The sequence below is a fragment of the Pelophylax lessonae genome (genome assembly GCF_965119305.1).
Source record: "Pelophylax lessonae genome assembly, chromosome: 3".
In the NCBI taxonomy this organism is placed as follows: Eukaryota; Metazoa; Chordata; class Amphibia; order Anura; family Ranidae; genus Pelophylax; species Pelophylax lessonae.
The window spans coordinates 663,209,543-663,232,698 of record NC_138770.1 but is presented as its reverse complement, the minus strand read 5'-3'; the positions used below and the strand labels follow the sequence as shown (position 1 = coordinate 663,232,698).

Genomic DNA, 23,156 nt, shown 5'->3' with positions numbered 1-23,156 from the left:
ACCTTGGATAGGAAAAGGGAATGAGTGGGATACTCCAACTTGAATAAACTAGGCACAATTTGCTGGGACGTTTAACTGCACTTGAATGCGGCAAGGCCACTGCTTCACCTTGTCAATAGCGATGAAGTAGTGATAAATGAACCACTTTAGATAAGCTTTACTGTACTGCAGAACACTCTTCAGGGCCCTTCCTGGCACCCCCTTTTGTTCCTATTCTTCAGGGCTTTTTACATGGCACCCCCTTTACTGTTATACTCTCTGTGTGAGCTATCTCCTTGATCCCCTGACTTCACTGGAGTGATCGCCCTTCCTGGGCCAGATCCTTTGGCAGGTCCTTCAGTATTCATGGACACTGTTTTTCCCAAGAGACTCTGCCAGCAGCTCCACCGTCAGTTACACTGGATCCTCTGCAGCTCAGCTCCATACCTGGTTCACTAGGATGACCGCCTAAGCCCACCTTCCTAACACACTGCAGGAGGAGAGACAGCCGTCCACCTCCTCCGGGGACTCTGCTTTCCATCAAAGATGCTTTGTCACATGTCCCCTCCGTATTTATGGCCAATCCCAGGATGCAACGCAAAATGCCCTCCCACTGGGACTGCCATAAAACAGGATGTGTCACTGGCTGGGTTTCCTCCACTGTCCAACAAGCTCCCTCATTGGATGCAGTGGGGACCCAGTGAATCAAACCTGGAAACATGTAACAGGCAACCTAATAGACCAGGCTCCCCTGATAAGCAGCAGGAGCAATAAATGCTCTACCTAGCACCTACCTAGGAGGGTGCTACATCCCATTCATGTATTGTCAGGTAAATCTAGAGTATTTGTGTCCTGTAACTGCAGGTACAAAAATGGACAGGGAGGCTTGTGATACCATTGACCATATTAGGACTACGGGTGACCTTGGGTTCAGTACAAACCCAAAAGGAAGCTGTCAGTGCCATGCTAATCAGCTGAGGTTAGGGGGGAAATCGACAACAAATGAAAAGGTAAAAACCCTAAAAAAAAATAGTTTGACCTAAAACCTTTAAAATACATTAGAATTTTTTTCTATAAGTGTAACAAGACCCTTGCTCGCTCGCTTCCGCTCTCACGACACTCCTCTGTTTCTAGTAAGTCAGCTTGCAGATCGCAACGTCTGTCGGTCAACCAAGGCTCCGGGATCCAAACTACAGCTATGTGCCGTTTGGAATCCATTAGAACAAACACCAAGCAGGCTGTATGTAAGTTCAAACAGGAAGACCATTTATTGAAAGTACACAGCACACTTTTATACAGAATTTGGAACATCCTGCCCCCAACAACCGCTTTCCCATTGGTCAATTGCACAGTACATGCCGTTCTCCTTCAGGTCCTCCTTAGCCATGCAAATGAGGACTTGAAAATGAGTCAGCAGGGATTGGTCAGATAGCTTGATTAGAAGGACTGTTATGTGTAATGAGACAGAAACCCCCAGGGGGCAATCAATGTACACAATAGCCAGACACAGAACAATGGGAGGTCATTAGCACTTACAATGAGACAGGGCAATCCACATTCCCTCCCAATACACAAACAAAAGAAAAACCTTGCTGACATTGAAAGATATGTAATATACACAGCATTTAGTAATTACAGATTTCATGGCAAATGGGAATAAATCTTAATATTTCTATATGGAGACATTGCTGACAAATATGAAGCAATCCAAACCATCACCCATCTGCCCTTAAATTCAAGTGACGGTGAACACCGTCACAATAACAAATACCCTTTTCTATTTATTAGATTACAGGAAAGAGTTGTGTGTAGGATGATATATATCTTGAGGTGTCATGCTGTTCCCCCTAATAAATTGTGCAACAAGGAAAACTTGGTCCAAAGATGGGGTTTAATACAGCATGCACGCAGAGAAAGGTATATAAAAGTCAAAAAGTTTATTGCATATACTGTACATCAAAAAAAGTATATACGATAAACTTTTTGACTTTTATATACCTTTCTCTGCATGCATGCTGTATTAAACCCCATCTTGGGACCAATTTTCTTCTTGTTTCTCTATTTATTAAATCTACGAACCTGGTAGCCCTGGTAAATAAACAAGAATATAATAGGAAATCTGCAAAAAATGTAGATCCCTGCTAATCTAATATCAGTGTGAACAGGGATGATCTTTTAAGAAGATGTAGGACATAAAATTAGATTGCAATTTTTTTTTTTTTTAAGTCCGCTCATCTCTCGTAATCTTTATATGAAGAGTACTTTATTTTAATGCAATAGAGGAAATATAGCTGTATATAAACATATAAGAAAAATAATGAAAAAAAAAAACTGTATCTAGTTGTGTCCATCACAAAATAAATTCACCAACACAGCTTCTGTTCTACTTCTTCAAACCGGATTACAGATGCTGAATGGGTCTGTGCACATTTTTAATAAAGGTTTGCCGTGACCCGTGCTCACATTTCCAGCTATAATTTCATCTAAGAAGACTATGATTCTCATGCATTTGTGGAAGAACGGAAAAAAAAAAAAGATATTTCTGACAATATTAAAATGCATGTTTCACACCTATTCATTTCATGCAATTACATCCCAGCTGTCTCTTATTTTCCGGCTGCATGTAAAGCATGTTTCATGAATAACTTGGGAGCGCCCTGCCCAATATTCTGCGCTCCAGACAGGCCAGAAACGGCGTTTTAGAATGTCAGCGAGAAGAGGAACAGATTACTCTATACACTGTTGGGTTCTGTTAGCTTGCTTGCTAAGTAAAACGAGGCATGTTCTGTGAAGTCATCCATATGGCAATTACTCTAAACAGCCAAATCAGAAAGATCGGAGTCTAATAAGTAAAACATACATTTTAACCACTTAAGCCCCGGAAGATTTTACCCCCTTCCTGACCAGGGCCTATTTTGCGATTCAGCACTGCGTGACTTTAACGGACAATTGCGCGGTCGTGCGACCCTGTACCTAAACTAATTTGACGTCCTTTTTTTTCCACAAACAGAGCTTTCTTTTGGTGGTATTTGATCACCTGTGCGATTTTTACTTTTTGCGCTATAAACAAAAGAACAGCGTCAATTTTGCAAAAATTTAAATATTTTTCACATTTTTTTATATGAATTCCCCAAAAAAAAAAAAAAAGTAAAAATCTATTTTTTTTAACATTTTGGGCCAATTTTTTTTTACCATATGTTTGGTAAAAAAAAAAATCGCAAAAAGCGTATTTTGATTGGTTTGCGCAAAAGTTATCGCATTTACTAACTAAGGGAAAGATTTTTGTCATTTTTATTGTTTTTTTTTTAACGAGTACGGCGATCTGCGATTTTCTTTTGCGGGACTGCGACATTGCGGCGGACAGATCAGACCCTTGACTGACATTTTTGACACTTTTGGGGGTACCAGTGACATTATTATAGTAATCAGTGCTATATATATGCACTGTTACTGTAAAAATGACACTGGCAGGGAAGGGGTTAATTTTTATTGGAGAGGGAGGGGTTAATGTATGCCTGGTGCTTACTGACGTGTGTGGGGGGAGGGGATTGAGTGACACAGGGACAGATCGCAGGTTCAGCTATGCTGAATCCTGCAATCTGACCCTGCCTGTCACTTAGGAGATCCGCCCGCTTTGTTTACACAAGCGGGCGGATTTCCACACAAGATCCCCGACGATCAGGGAAGAGCGGCGGTGATCACCGCCGCTCCTCCCCTGGCCCGACTCCCGCTGTAACTGAATTACAATGGGAGCAAGTCTCCGGCGGCGCGCGCGCGCCGCCCACAAGGTGAGGAGTCCAGCGACATAGGTCTACGTCGCTGGACGGGAACGAGCCACTTTGCCACAGTACAGTCAACGTGACTGGTCGGCAAGTGGTTAAAAAATGTATATTTTATTTCAACAATGAATAAAAACATTCATATATTTAGTAAAAAACAATACAAAAAAATAAATAATAAATAAATAAATATGCCCCACAGATGCTCAAAAGGGTTTAGGTCTGGAGACATGCTTGGCCAGTCCATCATCTTTATCCTCAGCTTCTTTAGCAAGGCAGTGGTCGTCTTGGAGGTGTTTGGGGTCGTTATCATGTTGGAATACTGCCCTGCGGCCCAATCTCCAGAGGGAGGGGATCATGCTCTGCTTCAGTATGTCACAGTACATGTTGGCACTCATGGTTCACTTAATGAACTGTAGCTCCCCAGTGCCGGCAGCACTCATGTAGCCCCAGACCATGACACTCCCACCACCATGCTTGACTGTAGGCAAGACACACTTGTCTTTGTACTCCTCACCTGGTTGCCACCACACACGCTTGACACCATCTGAACCAAAAAAGTTTATCTTGGTCTCATCAGACCACAGGACATGGTTCCAGTATTCCATGTCCTTAGTCTGCTTGTCTTCAGCAAACTGTTTGCAGGCTTTCTTGTGCATCATCTTTAGAAGAGGCTTCCTTCTGGGATGACAGCCATGCAGACCAATTTGATGCAGTGTGCGGCGTATGGTCTGAGCACTGACAGGCTGAACCCCCCACCCCTTCAACCTCTGCAGTAATGCTGGCAGCACTCATACTCATACGCTCCCCCTGTAGCCAATCAGTGCGCGATGGTGCCTCCGGTGGCGCCCCCTGAAGCCCCTGCATGAAATGACGTAAAGGGCATGTAATTTCGCACAGGGGAGCGGACTTGCCACAGTAAAAGTACCTTAGGCAGTCGGCAAGTGGAAAATTGTATCTAAAGGTAAGCTTATAATATAACTTCTCTGTTTAAGTTTTCCAAGAATAAACCCGAAAAAGACACCCCTAGAGGCCTAGACCTAACTTTTTTTTGCCAGTATGCGTGGGACTGAGCTTGTGTGACTGACATGACTGAATAGGACACAAATGAATAAAGCTCACATTCACTACTGTTTTTTTCAGAGACCTCCTCCACCAGGACCATCATGCCAACTTGTCCAATGCACACTTGTGAGGACATCTTACACAGTATGTTAACACTCTATAACTCTTGGGTTTCTTGGAGTGCCCCAGCCAAGCAAATATAACACTAGTTCTCATGTCCTGGGACATCAAAATGCCAATAGGCATACCAACCTTTAGGGAAAAGGTGGCTGCTATAGGTGAAACCTCTTTGTTTTCGCTGAACAGGATGCAAACAGGTAAAACATACTGTACATTCACTACCATCATGCCAACTTGCCCATTGCAAACTTGTGAGGACATCTTACACAGTACGTGAACACTCTATAACTTTTGGGTTTCTTGGAGTGCCCCGGTCCTGCAAATATAGGACCGGGTCTCATGTCCTGGGACATCCAAGTGCCAATAGGCATACCAACCTTTAGGGAAAGGTGGCTGCTATAGGTGAAACCCAGCAAAAGCCTTGCTGTTTTCACTGAACAGGACGCAAACGGGTAAAGCTTTCATTCACTACTGTTTCTTCAGAGACCTCCTCCACCAGGACCATCGTGTCAACTTGCCCAATGCAAACTTGCATGTTTATAGGGAAGATTATTTATCGGACAGGTTAGAATTTACCAATAACTAATTAAGAGATGACATAGATACTGTAGAAAAAAAACAAAAACAGCATTCGCTCACCTGTGAGGTAGGTATTATGTGAGGAATTAATAAAATAATGGGAAAGGGGCTGAGACATATCTTCATTTAAATCCAGTTTTTCAGGAGGTACTACTCCATTTTCTTCTCCATTTAGATACCGCGTAAATCCTTCCACAGATATCTGACCTGAAACAAAACAATGAAGAAATACCATAAATTTCCCATCTGTGTACCATATGGGAGATTTCCCTCCATGTCCTGTCCAATAACAGGAAATCAGTTCAGTGTCCCCATTGGAAGATTTCCCCTCTATTAGTGTTCTAATGTCAACCCAACATTTTGGAGTTTTCATTGACAATGTTAAACAGTACAAACAGAAATGGTAATTCTCCCTAACAGGGGCACAGACAGCAATAACCTCTATCCAAAACTGAAAAAACAATTTTTTGCCCTTGGTTGCACCACTTAAGCCCCGGAAGATTTTACCCCCTTCCTGACCAGGGTTTTTTTTTTGCGATTTTTTACTGCGTGATTTTAACGGACAATTGCGCGGTCGTGCGATGCTGTACCTAAACGAATTTGACGTCCTTTTTTTCCCACAAACAGAGCTTTCTTTTGGTGGTATTTGATCACCTGTGCGATTTTTACTTTTTGCGCTATAAACAAAAAAAGAGCGTAAATTTTGCAAAAACAACAATATTTTTCACATTTTTTTTATATGAAATTCCCCCCCAAAAAAATGTAAAAATCTATATTTTTTAACATTTTTGGCCAATTTGTTTTATGCTACATATGTTTGGTAAAAAAAAATCGCAAAAAGCGTATTTTGATTGGTTTGCGCAAAAGTTATTGTGTTTACTAACTAAGGGAAAGATTTCTGTCATTTTTGGTGTTTTTTTTTTTAACGCGTAATGGCGGCGATCTACGATTTTTTTTGCGGTACTGTGACATTGCGGCGGACAGATCAGACCCTTGACTGACATTTTTGACACTTTTGGGGGTACCAGTGACATTACTACAGTAATCAGTGCTATACATATGCACTGTTACTGCAAAATGACACTGGCAGGGAGGGGGTTAACTTTATTGGGGAAGGAGGGGTTAAGTGTGTCCCTAGGGGCGTGCTTTTTACTGTGATTGGACATGGCTACTAGTGTAGGAACAGTGATCAACGGTCCTACATAGTAGAACCGTATGATCACCATTCCTACACAGGGGAGAATGACAGGCGGCTTGTTTACATTAGCCGCCTGCCTTTCTCCCTCTGCACCGATGATCGCCGAGTGACCGGCGGACATGGGGTCCACCGGTCACACGCACTGACTTGCTGGGGAACGAGCCAGGGTGGGAGCGCACCTCCGCGCGCGCCCACCCGCTATTGGCTCCCAAGCAAGTGACAGGCTAGTGACGTATATATACGTCACTTTGCCTGGCCAGGGCTGATTGCCGACGTATATAGTGATGCGGCGGTCGGCAACCGGTTAAATTTCTTGATTGCCAGGAGCCACATTCGATCAATTCTTACTGTAAAGCCTAGGTTTTTTTAGTATGTAAGTAAGTGTGATTGGTGGGCAGTGGAAGCAGTTACTAATTGCTGCCCCTCTAAAAGTGTTGACAGTATCTTTAGTAATAACACAGCAGCCATTTGACAACCATTTGCTATTGGCACTAGGGTGAATCTAGCATAGGACCAATGTGTCCTCTGCTGTGGGCTCCAGGAGCCATCTTGGGAGAGCCTGACAATTTTGACACAGAGCTCTAGTGAGATTTTGGCAACCATTTTGGACTGTGTATGAGTGATTTATAGCGCAATACGTGTCTCAAAGGCGCTCTTTACTAGTTAGAAATGTAGTCAGGAAGATGCCCCCTGGTGGGGACAGACATGCTTTAAGTTGGAGACAGGATCCTGTGTTTGTAAGGATAGATGAGCTCTGGACAGGCTGCACCCTTGCAGCAGGGACCAAGCGAGCTCAGGAGAGACTGGGAGGCCAATCTGCTGGAAGGCCAAAGTAAAGCTTGTCTGCCAGGTAGAGCACCAATAGCTAGGTACAACCCTTCAATGGAAACTCAAACATTACAAAGCTCTTTTATTCCCCCTAGGTGTTAGAAAAATACCTAAATTGTCTCTGTTGTCAAAGTGCCTGACTATTGCAGAACCGGAACTGATCAACCTAAATATGTCACTGAAATTGCTGGTGTTTTAGATAAAAGGAATTATTGTGTTGCTTTGGACTCTCTCAGCTACCCATAAGTACCCACCCCATCTAGACTGGAAATGAAAAATGGTTAAACACTTGTTATGAACAGTTTTGTAATGTTGTCCATGGGGTTGGCCAAATAGTCTGATTACGCATGTAGGCTCTGCTTTCTGTTACTGCCTTGATGGTTCTTTTATCTCACTACATGTCTACTACACAAAAGATCTTGCAATCTTCAATGACTGGTGGCCATATATTTAGGGAGCCAAACCTGTGGCCTTTTGGTGCTTGCCATGTGGCCCTTGGACCCCAGACGTTTGCAGTGTGAGTATTGATTTTGTAAAGGGACCGTAATGGCATCCATCTTTAGCAGCTTCATGATACACCTTCCCAGTTTATGACTGTCTCTTATAGCATGTCTTCAAATTCAACCATATCTGTAGTACAAATTGCTGCCCCTCCCTCTGCAATGAATTCTCTGTTTTACTGTTAGGAAAGTAAAATGCGCTCCTATGCAGCCAACCCTTTAGCTTCCTGGCTCCAATATGTGTGGCAAGCCTTGTCTTGCGTTGCTACTGTTGCTTGACCTTCTTGCCTGATTCTTGCCTGGACATGGATTATTCCACTGATTGCTGCCTTATTGACCCCTTGTCTCGACAATGGATATGCTACTAAGTGCTGCCTGCCCTGACCCTTACATGGATAACAGATATGCTTCTGATTGCTGCCTGCCTAGACCCTTACCTAGATAACAGATATGCTTCTGATTGTCGCCTGCCTAGACCCTTACCTAGATAACAGATATGCTTCTGATTGTCGCCTGCCTAGACCCTTACCTAAATAACAGATATGCTTCTGATTGTTGCCTGCCTAGACCCTTACCTAGATAACAGATATGCTTCTGATTGTCGTCTGCCTAGACCCTCACTAAAATAGCAGATATGCTTCCGATTGTCGCCTACCTAGACCCTTACCTAGATAACAGATATTCTTCTGATTGTCGCCTGCCTAGACCCTTACCTAGTTACAAGATATGCTTTTGATTGTTGCCTGCCTAGACCCTTACCTAGATAACAGATATGCTTCTGATTGCCGCCTGCCTAGATCCTTACCTAGATAACAGATATGCTTCTTTTTGTTGCCTGCCTAGACCCTTACCTAGATAACAGATATGCTTCTTTTGTTGCCTGCCTAGACCCTTACCTAGATAACAGATATGCTTCTGATTCTCGCCTGCCTAGATCCTTACCTAGATAACAGGTATGCTTCTGATTGTCGCCTGCCTAGACCCTTACCTAGATAACAGATATGCTTCTGATTGTTACCTGCCTAGACCCTTACCTAGATAACAGATATGCTTCTGATTGTTGCCTGCCTAGACCCTTACCTAGATAATAGACATGCTTCTGATTGTCGCCTGCCTAGACCCTTACCTAGATAACAGATATGCTTCTTTTTGTTGCCTGCCTAGACCCTTACCTAGATAACAGATATGCTTCTGATTGTCGCCTGCCTAGACCCTTACCTAGATAGCAGATATGCTTCTGATTGTCGCCTGCCTAGACCCTTACCTAGATAACAGGTATGCTTCTGATTGTCGCCTGCCTAGACCCTTACCTAGATAACAGGTATGCTTCTGATTGTCGCCTGCCTAGACCCTTACCTATATAGCAGATATGCTTCTGATTGTCGCCTGCCTAGACCCATACCTATATAACAGGTATGCTTCTGATTGTCGCCTGCCTAGACCCTTACCTAGATAATAGATATGCTTCTGATTGTTGCCTGCCTAGACCCTTACCTAGATAATAGACATGCTTCTGATTGTCGCCTGTCTAGACCCTTACCTAGATAATAGATATGCTTCTGATTGTTGCCTGTCTAGATCGATAACTAGATAACAGATATGCTTCTTTTTGTTGCTTGCCTAGACCCTTACCTAGATAACAGATATGCTTCTGATTGCTGCATGACCCTTGCCTAAAAAACACAGTTTACAATGCTTCAGGTATAAATGAACACAGTGAGTGATCTGTTGCAATCACTGTGTTTATTCAGAAAAGAAGAGGCTGTTAAATGGCATATTTACAGTACACTGGCATACAATGTAAAGGGTCACTTCCATGGTCCCTTTCCCGCTCTCCATCCTGAAGATCTGCCTGTGTGTCTGCAGCACCTGGCAGGAGAGGAGAGGAGGGAAGCTGCAGGGGGGAGGGGGGGGGGGCAGATGGTAACATGGGGAGGGGCAGCAGAGGAAGCAATCACAAGAACCGATCCCCTGTATGGCTCTCCATGCAGCTGAAAGTCACAGGAGGAAAAGGAGGAGAAGCTGGCTCACAGTTACTGTATAGAGGCCCATATAGGAAATCGGTTGATGTGATTGCCCCCCCCCCCCCGCAAAACCTTATGTGACAGGGAGGCAGCACAGCCCCCCTGGAGCATGGTTGGGGTCCCCATTGCGACCCCTGAAGCTCCACCAGTGGCAATAATGTTAGTACGCATGTGGTGATTAGGGTGTGCCCAGGCACACTTGGCACACCCCTGTGTATGCTTATGATAGCAGATATATTATTGACAGCTGTGTGCCCTTGCTTGATAAATGGACTATGCCTTTGCCCATTGCTAGCCAGCCCTGACCACTGCATGCATGGTGTCGAGCCAGTTACTAGTACTGATTGTCCCGCATACTCTTCCTGCATTGCATTGAGCCCTTTCTACTTCTTGAAGACATCTGACACAGTTCATGAACACTCTACCTCTGGGATTGCTGGGTAGTGTGTCAGTGGGTCCTGCAAATATAGCACTGTGCCTTAACCCCTTGGGATATCATGTTGTAATTTCTGACCATGCGACCATGCAGTCTTTAGCAGTTTTCTGTAGCATCAATGCAGGGATAAGGTCATCTAGCGTCCTGGGCAAAGATGCCAAACAGGCCCCCCAAAAATATATGAGCATTATGTGTCAGAAATAATCCCCCCACCCCTCCAAAAAAAATATGAAGCACTAATCTTCACACTTAAGCATGAATTCCCTTTGCATGCCAATGTTTCCCCTCTGAGCATAAATACTCCCCCTCCGAATTCACCTCTCTGAGCAAAAATCACCCCCAAATCCCCCATCCAAGCAGTAATCCTCCCCACCAAATTTCCCCTCCTAGCACAAATCCCTCCAATCATCCCTATTAGCACAAATCGCCCCCCCCCCTCAAATCCCCTTTCCTAACAGAAATCCACCCTCCTAGTGCAAACCCCCCCCCCCCCCTTACAAAACACCCCTTCTAGCACAACCCCCCAAATCCCCACCATGCCCAGGGCAGCCCTCCCTCTTGCCAACCCCTTGTCCTGGCCTGTGTAGCATTACATATAATGATTACATGCAGTGCCAGGACAAGGTCACCTAGAGCCCAGGGCAAACATTCGACACTGCACTGCCGCAGCAAACCCCCCCTCCCCCCCAATAAAAAAAAAAAGAGCACTAATCTGCATGATTATCCCCTAACAATAATTCCCCCCCCCCCCCCATCCAGTAAAAAACTGCCCCCTGCTGCAATACCCTCAGCTAGAAAGAATATTTTCCCCCTCCCCCCCCCCCCAAAAAAAAAGGTCACCCCTTACTAGTGTAGCACTACTCCCTTGGAAGCTGCTGGTGACAGGTTCCCCTGGGTTATCCTTAGCAACAGAACAATAGTATAGCAACTTTAAAGTGCTTGGCTCAGTCAAGAAACAGCCTAGGGGTTTTGGTTTTTTATGGTTTTGTTGAGAACTTGGATAGGAGAAGGGAATGAGTGGGATACTCCAGCCTGAATAAACTACAGTATGCATAATTTGCTGGGACGTTTAGATATAGCTGAGTGCGGCAAGGCCGCTGCTTCACCTTGTCACTAGCAGTGAAGAAGTTTACTGAACTTGTATTACTCTGTGTATCTCTCTTCAGGGCCCAACTAGGCACCCCCTTTATTCCTATTCTTCAGGGTTCTACACGGCACCCCCTTTACTGAAATTCTCTCCATGTGAGCAGGCTCCTTGATCCTCTGACTTCACTGGAGTGGCCCCCCTTCCTGTGCCAGACCCTTTGGCAAGTCCCTCAGTACTCACGGACACTGTTTTTCCAGAAAGACTCTGCCAGCAGCTCCACCATCAGCTCCACTGGATCCTCTGCAGCTCAGCGCCACACCTGGTTCACTGGGCTGACCGCATAAGACCACCTTCCTCACACACAGCAGGAGGAGAGACAGCCATCAGCCTCCTCCTGGGACTCTGATTCCCGCCAAAGACACCCTGTCACATGCCCCCTCCGCTTTTATGAGCAATCCCAGGATGCCCTCCTACTGGGACTCCCATAAAAGCCAATGTGTCACTCGCTGGGTTTCTTCCACTGTCCAACAAGCTCCCTCATTGGATATAGTGGGGACACTCCCTCAGACCCAGTGAATCACACCTGGAAACATGCAACAGGTAACGTAACAGATGAGGCTCTCCTGATAAGCAGAAGGAGCAATAGATGCTTTTTCCTAGCACCTACCTACCTAGGAGGGTGCTACGCTAACATAAATCCTTTACCACTAAAATTTCTCCTCCAAGTACATATCCTCTCCCACCACTTCAAATCCCCCCTCCTAGCACAAATTCCCTCCCAATCCCCAAACTTCCCCTTCTAGCACTCCCCCCCCCCCAAATCGTCCCTATTAGCACAAGCCTCCTAAATCAACACTCAAACCCCCCCCCCCTCCTCCCCCCAAGATTTCCCCTCCAAAAGTAATTCTTGCCACCTCCCTCCAACAAAATTCCCCCTTCCAACACAAATTCCCTCCCCTCCAAACTCCTCATGACAGCCTCCCGCCTCACATGATACGAGGCCCTCCTGCTTACCCCTAGTCCCGGCCCTGATTACATGTGGTCCTTTGGTGATCTCTGGGACTGCAGTTGAGGGCCATTACACTTCACAACCACAGATCAAGAACATCTTTGATGGGAGCAGCATTTTTTTTTTTATTCATGCCAATTATTAGGCACTTTATAATGTAGACATGGTACGCCATTAAATAAATGTTTTCTTAACAGACCTTATTCAATTAGTAAAATACTGCATGTCTAAGTGCTCCTTATTGGGGACAGATTGCCTTTAAGCATAGCTAAGGCACCAATTACAAAACACTCAGTCAGATTTTTTTCCTTATTTTAATCAAGGAAAAGCATTTTCATTTCAGCCGAAGTCACAAATTGGTAGTGATTTCGGATTCAATGTTTTTTTTTTTGTGTGTGTCAACACTTGCTACACTACAGAGGATTGAAACAAAGTTCCGAAATGTCACTCGGCTTTTTGTGTATTTTCACAAATACTGGAGCCGGGCACAGAACTGCGGGCAGGACAGCCTGAAGATCACACAGATAATTGGGGCTATTTACTCTAACAGAAATCCTTTTTTTGGAAGCGAGGATAAAAATGCCAAGTGCTTAAATTTCTAACCCTTTGGCAACAGTAAGCTTAAATTACTTTTCTGAACTAAGAGCCTCTTCAATTATCTTCACAGACGTACAACCAAGAAAGAACACTCAGGAATCTTTTTTTTCCTTACCAAACAGAACCTGTTTCCTTGAAAATTAGGTAACATTTAACTTTAATTTGAGCAGTCGTTCTCAACCCTTTTACCCTGGAGGAACCATAGAAACAAGGCTGTGGATACTGGTGTAGCACTGCCCCCTAGAGGGCTGCTGGATATAACACTTTCTGGATTCCCCTGGGTTACCCGTAGCCACTGTTTGCAGAAATGTATCAATTTAACCACTTGCCGACCGCCGCACGACTATTTACTGCAGCGATCAGCCCCGTACAGGCAAAGTGACGTAGTACTACGTCGCTAGCATGTGAGCCTCTAGGGGGCGAGCGCGCGCCGCCGGAGGCACGCTCCCGCCCCCGCTCGTTCCCTAACATGTCCGCGCGTGTGACCAGCCGACCCGATGTCCGCCGGTCACTCGCGATCTCCCCGTGGAGAGGGAAAAAGGCAGGCAGCTGATGTAAACAAAGCCGTCTGTCATTCTCCCTGATCTAACTGCAGAGATCATACGATCCTGCTATGTAGGATCTTATGTCTCTGTGGTTACATCACTAGCCACACCCATTTACAGTTAGAAGCACGCCCCTAGGGACACACTTAACCCCTGCATCACCAATAAAGTTAACCCCTTCCCTGCCAGTGTCATTATAACAGTAACAGTGCATATTTATAGCACTGATTACTGTAGTAATGTCACTGGTAACCCCAAAAATGTCAAAAATGTCAGTCAAGGGTCCGATCTGTCCGCCGCAATGTCGCAGTCCCGCAAAAAAAAAATAGCAGATCACCGCCATTACTCGTTAAAAAAAAACACCAAAAATGACAGAAATCTTTCCCTTAGTTAGTAAACGCAATAACTTTTGCGCAAACCAATCAAAATACGCTTTTTGCGATTTTTTTTTACCAAACATATGTAGCAGAAAACAAATTGGCCTAAAATGTTAAAACATTTTGATATTTACATTTTTTTTGGGAATGTCATATAAAAAAATGTGAAAAATATTGTTATTTTTTCAAAATTTACGCTCTTTTTTTGTTTATAGCACAAAAAGTAAAAATCACACAGGTGATCAAATACCACCAAAAGAAAGCTCTATTTGTGGGAAAAAAAGGACATCAATTTTATAATTTTATTTGGGCACAGTGTCGTACGACCGCGCAATTGTCCGTTAAAGTCACGCAGTGCCGAATCGCAAAATAGGGCCTGGTCATTAAGGGGGCAAATCCTTCTGGTCTAGAAGTGGTTAACTATTCACAATGGTGAGGACATCTAACTTGAGAGTGCGGCAAGGCCGCTGCTTCATCCTGCAATTTGAATGAAGGTAAGGTAAGTGTTGCTATGATACTTTTCTTCAGGGTACTCCCCCAGTACCCCCTTTTTCTCTGTGGAGCTGACACCTGTCCACTGACTCTACACTCCAGAGTGGTCCCCTTACTGGGCAGACCACTGGGCAAGTTCCTCTGTACTCACAGACACTGTTTTTCCAAATTCACTGATGCCCCAACTCCTGCAGTCAGCTTCTCCTGGACCCCTCTGGGTTCAGCCTCACATGCACTGGCTCACCAGGCTGACTAGCTTTGACCACCACCACCTGTTGCAGAAGAGGAGGCAGCTGCCACCCTCCTTCTGGGACCGGGCTTCCCGCCCAAAGACCCTACCTCATGTGCCCATGACTTTTTATACCCTGTCCCATAATGCACCACTTGTTTGGGCCAACCCACTGGGACAGTATCAAAAGCCTGTGTACTATTGGTCAGGTTTCCTCCAGTATCCAACGTGCCTCCCCATTGGATCAACTGGGGACACTCCCTGAGACCAGATGAATACACACTGGGCACACTGAGCTGGCCTAAATACAAAATCCTGTTCCCTGATAAGCAGAGAGCACACAAATTTTGCCTGTTGCTCTGCTGATAAGCAGACAGAGCCAAAACGACTCTGCCTACTTAGCACCTAACTAGAAGGGTGCTACACTGGGGTACCACCGGTCCTCCTGTAAGGTGCCCAGGCCAGCAGGGGGCCCCAGGCAGCAGGATAAAGTGGACGTGAGCAGGGAAGGTAATCGGCGTGGCAGGGGGGTACTTATTGGAACCAATCCCCTGTATGGCTCTCTCTGCAGTAGTTGAAAGCTGGCTTTTTAACTTCTTTTAAGAATTTACAAGGGAGGAGGCCCCACCGGGACTTTTGAGGCAGGTATTAACCAGGTAATGAAAGTATGAAGAAGTAAAATCAAAATGTTTTATACAAACATGGTAAAATAGTGATTAGGCCACCAAATACAAAATTTAAAGTGGAGTTCCACCCAGTGAACGTTTTTTTTTATAAAAATACCCCGGGGACAGTCAGGGCTAGTGTATTCCACAATGGATGGCCTCTGATCTGTCCCGGGTTGCACTTACCTTTTAGAAGAAATACTTACCTTGAAAATGTCTTCTCCAGCGCTGCCATCTCAGGTGTGGGCAGCTTGAAGCCAGCGCGATCCTCTTCTGTGTCCTTTTCCGTCTTCTTCGGTCCCACGATGCACTGCACCGGCCCCGCCGTCACTTCCGGTGCCGCAGCGTCATCCCTGCACAACTTCTGGGCATGCCCAGAAGCTGTTTTGCGAGGTATGACGGCTCCTGCACCGGAACTGACGTCGGGGCCGGTGCAGGCGCATTGATTCCTGGGAGCGATGACGTTCAGCTCCCAGGAATCATTGCAAGCCAGGAAGTGACGGCGCGGGCCGTGGCCGCCGAGGGGAGGAAGAAGGAAGTAAGGTGAGTATATTTTCTTCTAAACGAGGTAAGTAAAAAAAAAAAATTGCGATTATCAATTTGTTTTTCAGGTGACCCGGAGCGAGAAGATGGAGGTAAGTATAATTTTAGGGTGGAACTCCACTTTAAGAACAGCAAAATAACCATACAAATATAAACAGCAGTACAATTGGCTCATAATCAGGGACATGCAGTTGGTCTCATATGGTGGGAGGCCAAACCATAGAGGAATTCACAGAGGGTTCCCGACATGATTTGGAATATAACATAATTCTTTCTTCAGGGAGAGATATAAAAATATAATTTCTAGAAGTACAATAATGATATGTCAATATGTGCATAGTAGTGATCGACCGATATCGGTTTTTCGTTGCCGATACCGATATTTTGCCCACTGAATATCAGTATCGGCCGATATTGGCCGATATTTTAGTACATTTAAAAAAAACTTATTTTTTATTTTTAGCACTTGACAGGTACTGTTGTGGAGGGATCTGGGGGGTCTAAAAGACCCCAAACCCCTCCTCTGCATTTAAAAGCATTCAAAACGCCAAGTTTGGCTGTTTTGAATGCTGTCATTTTTTTAAATCTGGCGCTGAGTACCCGGAAGTGATGTCAAGACATCACTTCCGGGTTTTTACATAGAGACCCGATCAGAGCCGAATGTGGCTTTGATCGTGTCTCCGGCGGCCGTGCAGGTTGGTTGCCCGGGTCTCCCGTCCCACCGCGAGTCGCGGAAGGTAACGGGAGGGGGGGGGGGGACGTCCCATTCTGCTCCTTGTAATGAAAGCTGAGTGGCTTCTCAGCCGCATCGGTTGTCATTACAAGACAGCCGACCCTTGGCTATGGACGCCGGTACCGGGGTGATTCCTCTAGCTGCAGGCATCACTCCGGTACAAGCACTTTCCCGAAATATCGGCAATATCGGTAACCTCAGGGGCCGATTCCGATATATCAGGGAAAGTGCATATCGGCCCCCAATATATCGGATTTGCCGATAATCGGTCGATCCCTAGTGAATAGGTATGAGAATGTCTTCCTCACACATCTCCATTGAGGGTTTAATGCGGTGGGGCACACCTGTTGGGACAAACTACTTTGAACATCTCTTTTGACACAGTCATACATTGTAAGTATTTATAATCTGTCAAAATCTGATCTATATTGGATGACTTATTTGTGTTGATATTAATGGTAGACATTCTCTTACCTATGCACATATTGACATATCATTATTCATACTTTCATTATCTGGTTCATAACTGCCTCAAAAGTCCCAGTGGGGACTGCTCTCTTGTTATTCTTCGATAATTATTGGATATGGCAGCTAATTTCCAGGCACACAAAACACTAAGCTTGATATTATCTTCATTTCTTTCAAGAATTTGAACAAGCTGGAGTTAGAATTGGCCACCATGCACAGTTGCAACAGATTTTGCACTTTCCGGTTTTAGTAAATCAACCCCGTTGTAAATATAAAAAGTAATTGATTTATAAAAAGCATTGCAAAAGTAAGAATTTTATTTCCCATGATTATTTCTATCAGCTGAATATGTGTTAATACTTTTGGAAAAAATTGGCAGTTTACTTTTACTCCCATGGCATCCACAAGAAAGGATGCTAATGTTATATTTTTATATCTTAGGTTTGGTTAAGATAAATGATGTAAGTATCTGGGAAATGATCCCAAAATCCTTTCTGCTAAAAATAAGAAATTTGAAATGAAAAAACAAGTTGTTCTCAAGATATAAAACATATGCTGTATTCCATGGGTGCTCAACCTGTGGCCCTCCAGCTGCTGCGGAACTTCAAGTCCCATGAGGCATTGCAAGGCTGACAGGTACAAGCATGACTCCCAGAGACAGAGGCATGATGGGACTTGTAGTTTCGTAACAGCTAGAGGGTACAGGTTGAGCATCCTCGCCTTATTCTCTTACTGTAGTTAATGTAATATACATACAGTTTCAGGGTCATGGCAATCTTCTTATAGCCTAGGCCAATGATGGGGAACCTTGGCACCCCAGATGTTTTGGAACTATATTTCCCATGATGCTCATAAACACTGCAGAGTGCATGAGCATAATGGGAAATGTAGTCCGAAAATATTTGGGGTGCCAAGGTTCGCCATCACTGGCCTAGGCCATCTTTATGTAAAACAAAAATTCTTTTTTTCAGATCCTCAGAGAGTTCTTTGCCATGAGGTGCCATGTTGAACTTCCAGTGACCAGTATGAGAGAGTGAGAGCGATAACACCAAATTTAACACACCTGCTCCCCATTCACACCTGAGACCTTGTAACACTAACGAGTCACAGGGAGGGAAAATGGCAAATTGGGCCCAATTTGGACATTTTCACTTAGGGGTGTACTCACTTTTGTTGCCAGCGGTTTAGACATTAATGGCTGTGTGTTGAGTTATTTTGAGGGGACAGCAAATTTACACTGTTATACAAGCTGTACACTCACTACTTTACATTGTAGCAAAGTGTCATTTCTTCACAGCCGGTTCACACTGAGGCGATCTGACTTCGGGGGGCGACCTGTGAAGTCGCGTGCACCGCGACTTTGGCGCAAATTGCAGGGACTTCACATAATGGAAGTCGCTCCAAAGTAGTACGGGACCCTTTTTCTAAGTCGGAGCATCTTGTGTCGCTCCTATTAGAACGGGTCCTGCACTATTCAATGGACCGCGACTGACCGCGACTTGTCAGGCTGACAAGTCGCCTGACAAGTCGCGCTAGTCTGAATGGGCTCTTAGTGTTCTCACTATTTACACTAATATTTACAAAAATGTGAGGGGTGTACTCACTTTTATGAGATAATATATATATATATATATATTTACACAGTATACACACACAGTACTTTGCAAAAGTTTTAGGCAGGTATGAAGAAATGCTATAAAGTAAGCATGCTTCTAAATCAATTTATTTATTCACATTCTGCTATATAACATACTCAAGAAAAAAAAAATGTAAAAATCAAAATTTTTTAACATTTTAGGCCAATTTGTTTTCTGCTACATATTTTTGGTAAAAAAAAAATCGCAATAATTGTATTTTGATTGGTTTGCGCAAAAGTTATTGCGTCTACTAACTACGGGAAAGATTTATGTCATTTTTATTGTTTTTTTTTTTTTTTACTAGTAATGGCGGCGATCTGCGATTTTTAGCGGGCTGCGACATTTTGGCGGACAGATCGGACCCCTAACTGACATTTTTGACATGTTTGGGGGCGACCAGTGACATTACTACAGTAATCAGTGCTAAAAATATGCACTGTTACTTTAATAATGACACTGGCAGGGAAGGGGTTAACATTGTGGGTAATTAAAGGGTTAAATGTGAGCCATGGGGAGTGTTTTCTAACTGTGGGGGGGGGGGGGCATTTCTTGTGAAATGATCATAGAGATCTGTGTTCCTATATAGAAGGATCACAGGCACTCTGTGATCATTCCAGAGAGAAGAACGGTCAGCTGTGTTTACAACAGCTGACCGTTCTTCTCTCTTAGCGGGGAGCGATCGCGGGTGTCAGACGGCAATCGGAGTCGCCTGCTGTGCCCGGGCCCCCCCTACAGGAGGACTGGTGGTCCTCCCCTATCAGCGGCCCTGGCTAGGGCACCATGATTGTTGAATAGCACACTACATATAACGTTACAACAAAACACCACAAGGTTCAGCGCTCCTATACCACATCCTGGCTTGTCTGTTGTTACCCAAGTAAGCATGTAATGACCACCTTTGTCTATCTTTGCATGATCTGTACATGCCTCCTTGGCTTCCCACATATAATGGTTCTGGTTCAGTTATTGCTCTACAAGCTTTGATGAAAGAGGGAGTGTTGAGCCCCCAAAACGTGTTAGTTTTTGTTGCAGAATAAAATCTTTATGGACTGTATAAACAAGTGTGGCACTCCCATCTTTTCAGATTCTTTAGTCATACCCTGCGAGGCCGAGGGTCCAGCAGGACACCATGGTTGTTGGTGAGCAGACTTCAGGACCGCACAATACATATAATAAAACAACAAATCACCAGAAGGTTCAGTGCTCCAATACCACACCTGGACTGTAAGTTGCTACCCAAGTAGGCATGTACAGATTATGCAGGCACATGGACAAAGACTATCTCTGTCCAAGCGCCTACATGATCTGTACGTGCCTACTTGGGTTCCAACTTGCAGCCCAGGACAGTATCCCTCACCCTACGACTGTTGCTCTACAAGCTTTGATTATGGGTATGTTGAGCCCCCAATAAAAGTTGGCTTTTGGTGCAGGAAAACATGTTTTATGGACTTTTTGAACCAGTGTGGCATTGGCATCTTTTACATTTTTTTAGTAATTCCCTACGAAGATCCAGCAGGACACCATAGTTGTTGTTGAGCAGACTCCAGGACTGCACACTACATATAAAATTGCAATAAACCACCAGAAGTTTCAGTGCTCCTTTACCACATCCTGGACTGTAAGTTGTTAGCCAGGTAGGAACGTCCAACCATGCAGGCACATGGACAAAGACTATCTCTGTCCAAGCGCCTACATGATCTGTACGTGCCTACTTGGGTTCCAACTTGCAGCCCAGGACAGTATGCCTCACCCTACGACTGTTGCTCTACAAGCTTTGATTATGGGTATGTTGAGCCCCCAATTCAAGTTGGCTTTTGTTGCAGGAAAACATGTTTTATGGACTTTTTGAACCAGTGTGGCATTGGCATCTTTTACATTTTTTTTAAGTAATTCCCTACGAAGATCCAGCAGGACACCCTGGTTGTTGTTGAGCAGACTCCACACTGCACACTACATATAAAATTGCAATAAACCACCAGAAGGTGAAGTGCTCCTATACCACATCCTGGACTGTAAATTGTTAGCCAGGTAGGAACGTTCAACCATGCAGGTACATGGACAAAGAATATCTCTGTGCAAGCGCCTACATGATCTGTACGTGCCTACTTGGGTTCCAACTTACAGCCCAGGACAGTATCCCTCACCCTACAACTGTTGCTCTACAAGCTTTGATTATGGGTATGTTGAGCCCCCAATACAAGTTGGCTTTTGTTGCAGGAAAACATATTTTATGGACTTTTTGAAACAGTGTGGCATTGGCATCTTTTACATTTTTTTAGTAATTCCCTACGAAGATCCAGCAGGACATCATGGTTGTTGTTGAGCAGACTCCAGGACTGCACACTACATATACAATTGCAAAAAAAACAACCAGAAGGTTCAGTGCTCCTCTACCACATCCTGGACTGTAAGTTGTTAGCCAGGTAGGAACGTACAGACCATGCAGGCACATGGACAAAGACTATTGCCTCGTACACACGCAACGATTATCGGCCGATCGATCGTCTGACTTTTGTCCAGAGTGGTGTTTTGTTGGTTGGAATGTGCCTAGACTGCACACGAATTTTCTCGGCCAACAAAAATCTACTTCAGAAGTGATGTCATGTGCTGGTTTACTTTCCGTGTGTTTTTTCTTCTCTGAGCATGCCCAGTCTTGCTCATCAGATTTTTGTCTGCCGAAATCTGTACTGACTGACGGAAAATCGGCCGTTGTGTTGACGGCCAACAAAAATTTTATAGCCTGCACACCAGATTTTTTTCGGGCGAAAAGTTGGAGTCGGTTGTCAGAAGCATCATACTAACAAGCCGAAAATCGGCCGATCGGATGTTGGCCGAAAATTCACGGCCAATTATCGACGCGTGTGTACGGGGCTTAAAGCCTCGTACACACGCACCGATTGTTGGCCGACCGATCGGCCGTCTTTTGTCCAGTGTTGTTGTGTTGGTTGAAATGTGCTCTAGACTATACACAAATTTTTTCGGTCAACAACAACCAACTTCAGAAGTGATGTCATGTGCTGGTTTACTTTCCGTGTGTTTTTTCTTCTCTGAGCATGCCCAGTCTTGCTCATCTGATTTTTGTCTGCCGAAATCTGTACTGACTGATGGAAAATCGGCCGTTCTGTTGACGGCCAACAAAAATTTTATAGCATGCAGACCAGATTTTGTTCGGCCGAAAAGTCGGAGTTGGTTGTCGGAAGCATCATACTAACAAGCCGACGATCGGACGTTGGCCGAAAATTCACGGCCAACAATCGGTGCGTGTGTACGAGGCTTTACTCTGTCCAAGCGCCTACATGATCTGTACGTGCCTACTTGGGTAACAAATTACAGTCCAGGATAGTATCCCTAATCCTATTTTTGTTGTTCTATGAGCCCTGATAAAGGAATGTTGAGCCGGCAAAATGTGTTGGCTTTTGTTGCAGAATAGGGACAGTATGAACCAGTGTGGCACTCCTGTCTTTTTAATTTTTTTTTTAGTAATCTACTCTATGAGTCCAGAGGGACTCCATGGTTGTTGGTGAACAGCCTCCAGGACCACATACCAAAACTATAACAAATCGCCATGAGGTTCAGTGCTTTGATACCATAAAAAGTCTCTACAACTACTAATGGGATGCTTGTTTTTGACTAATACATACTATACATCTTGATCATTTTAATTTGTTGCAAAGGGCAGTAGATTCTTGTTATTGTGATAAGTAGAAGTTCAAGCACTAAATCAACCCAAATCAGATATGACACGTTATCATTAGGAATCTCTCCCAATGAAAAACGGCATTGAGAGAAGGATTCATCTCTAGAAATGGTTGTTGGTTATGGTTGGTATTTATGGGCCTGTCCCTGACGGGGAGGCAGAACTTGTACAAACACATGGCACAGATTGCAATCACTAACATTTACTGCTGAAAACAGCCGATGACAGATAGTCCTATGAAATCTCAGCTGTAATTATTGCAAAGAAGAGGGGGCCGCAGTATAACTCATTCATCTCATTAACTAGTCACTAATGTGAACTGGCATTCGATTTTTCTCATGTTGCAAATCTGCCCGCTACCGTGCATATTAACGCCACCGGATCATTTTAATTTTAAACCAAATACAAGCAGGGGTGATTCATAGAACACGCTGAGGGCTCAGCTAATAGCAGCAATCTATAATGAAACAAGCAGCTGACTGCAGATGACCGTGTTATAAAGGGACATAGTACCTTATATTGCGCAACATTCCAGGAGGTAAATGAATTGCAAGCAGTTAATTTAAAGC

At 44.4% G+C, this 23,156-nt stretch overlaps 1 protein-coding gene across 1 annotated transcript in view; it reads right to left on the bottom strand.

Moving 5' to 3' along the window:
- Nucleotides 1–23,156, bottom strand: part of PLCB1 (phospholipase C beta 1) — a 1,154,983-nt gene that overhangs the window by 362,662 nt on the left and 769,165 nt on the right. The window contains exon 10 of the mRNA XM_082249959.1: nucleotides 5,583–5,729. Within this exon, the coding sequence (XP_082106085.1) occupies nucleotides 5,583–5,729 (147 nt within the window). The remainder of the gene's footprint in view (nucleotides 1–5,582; nucleotides 5,730–23,156) is intronic.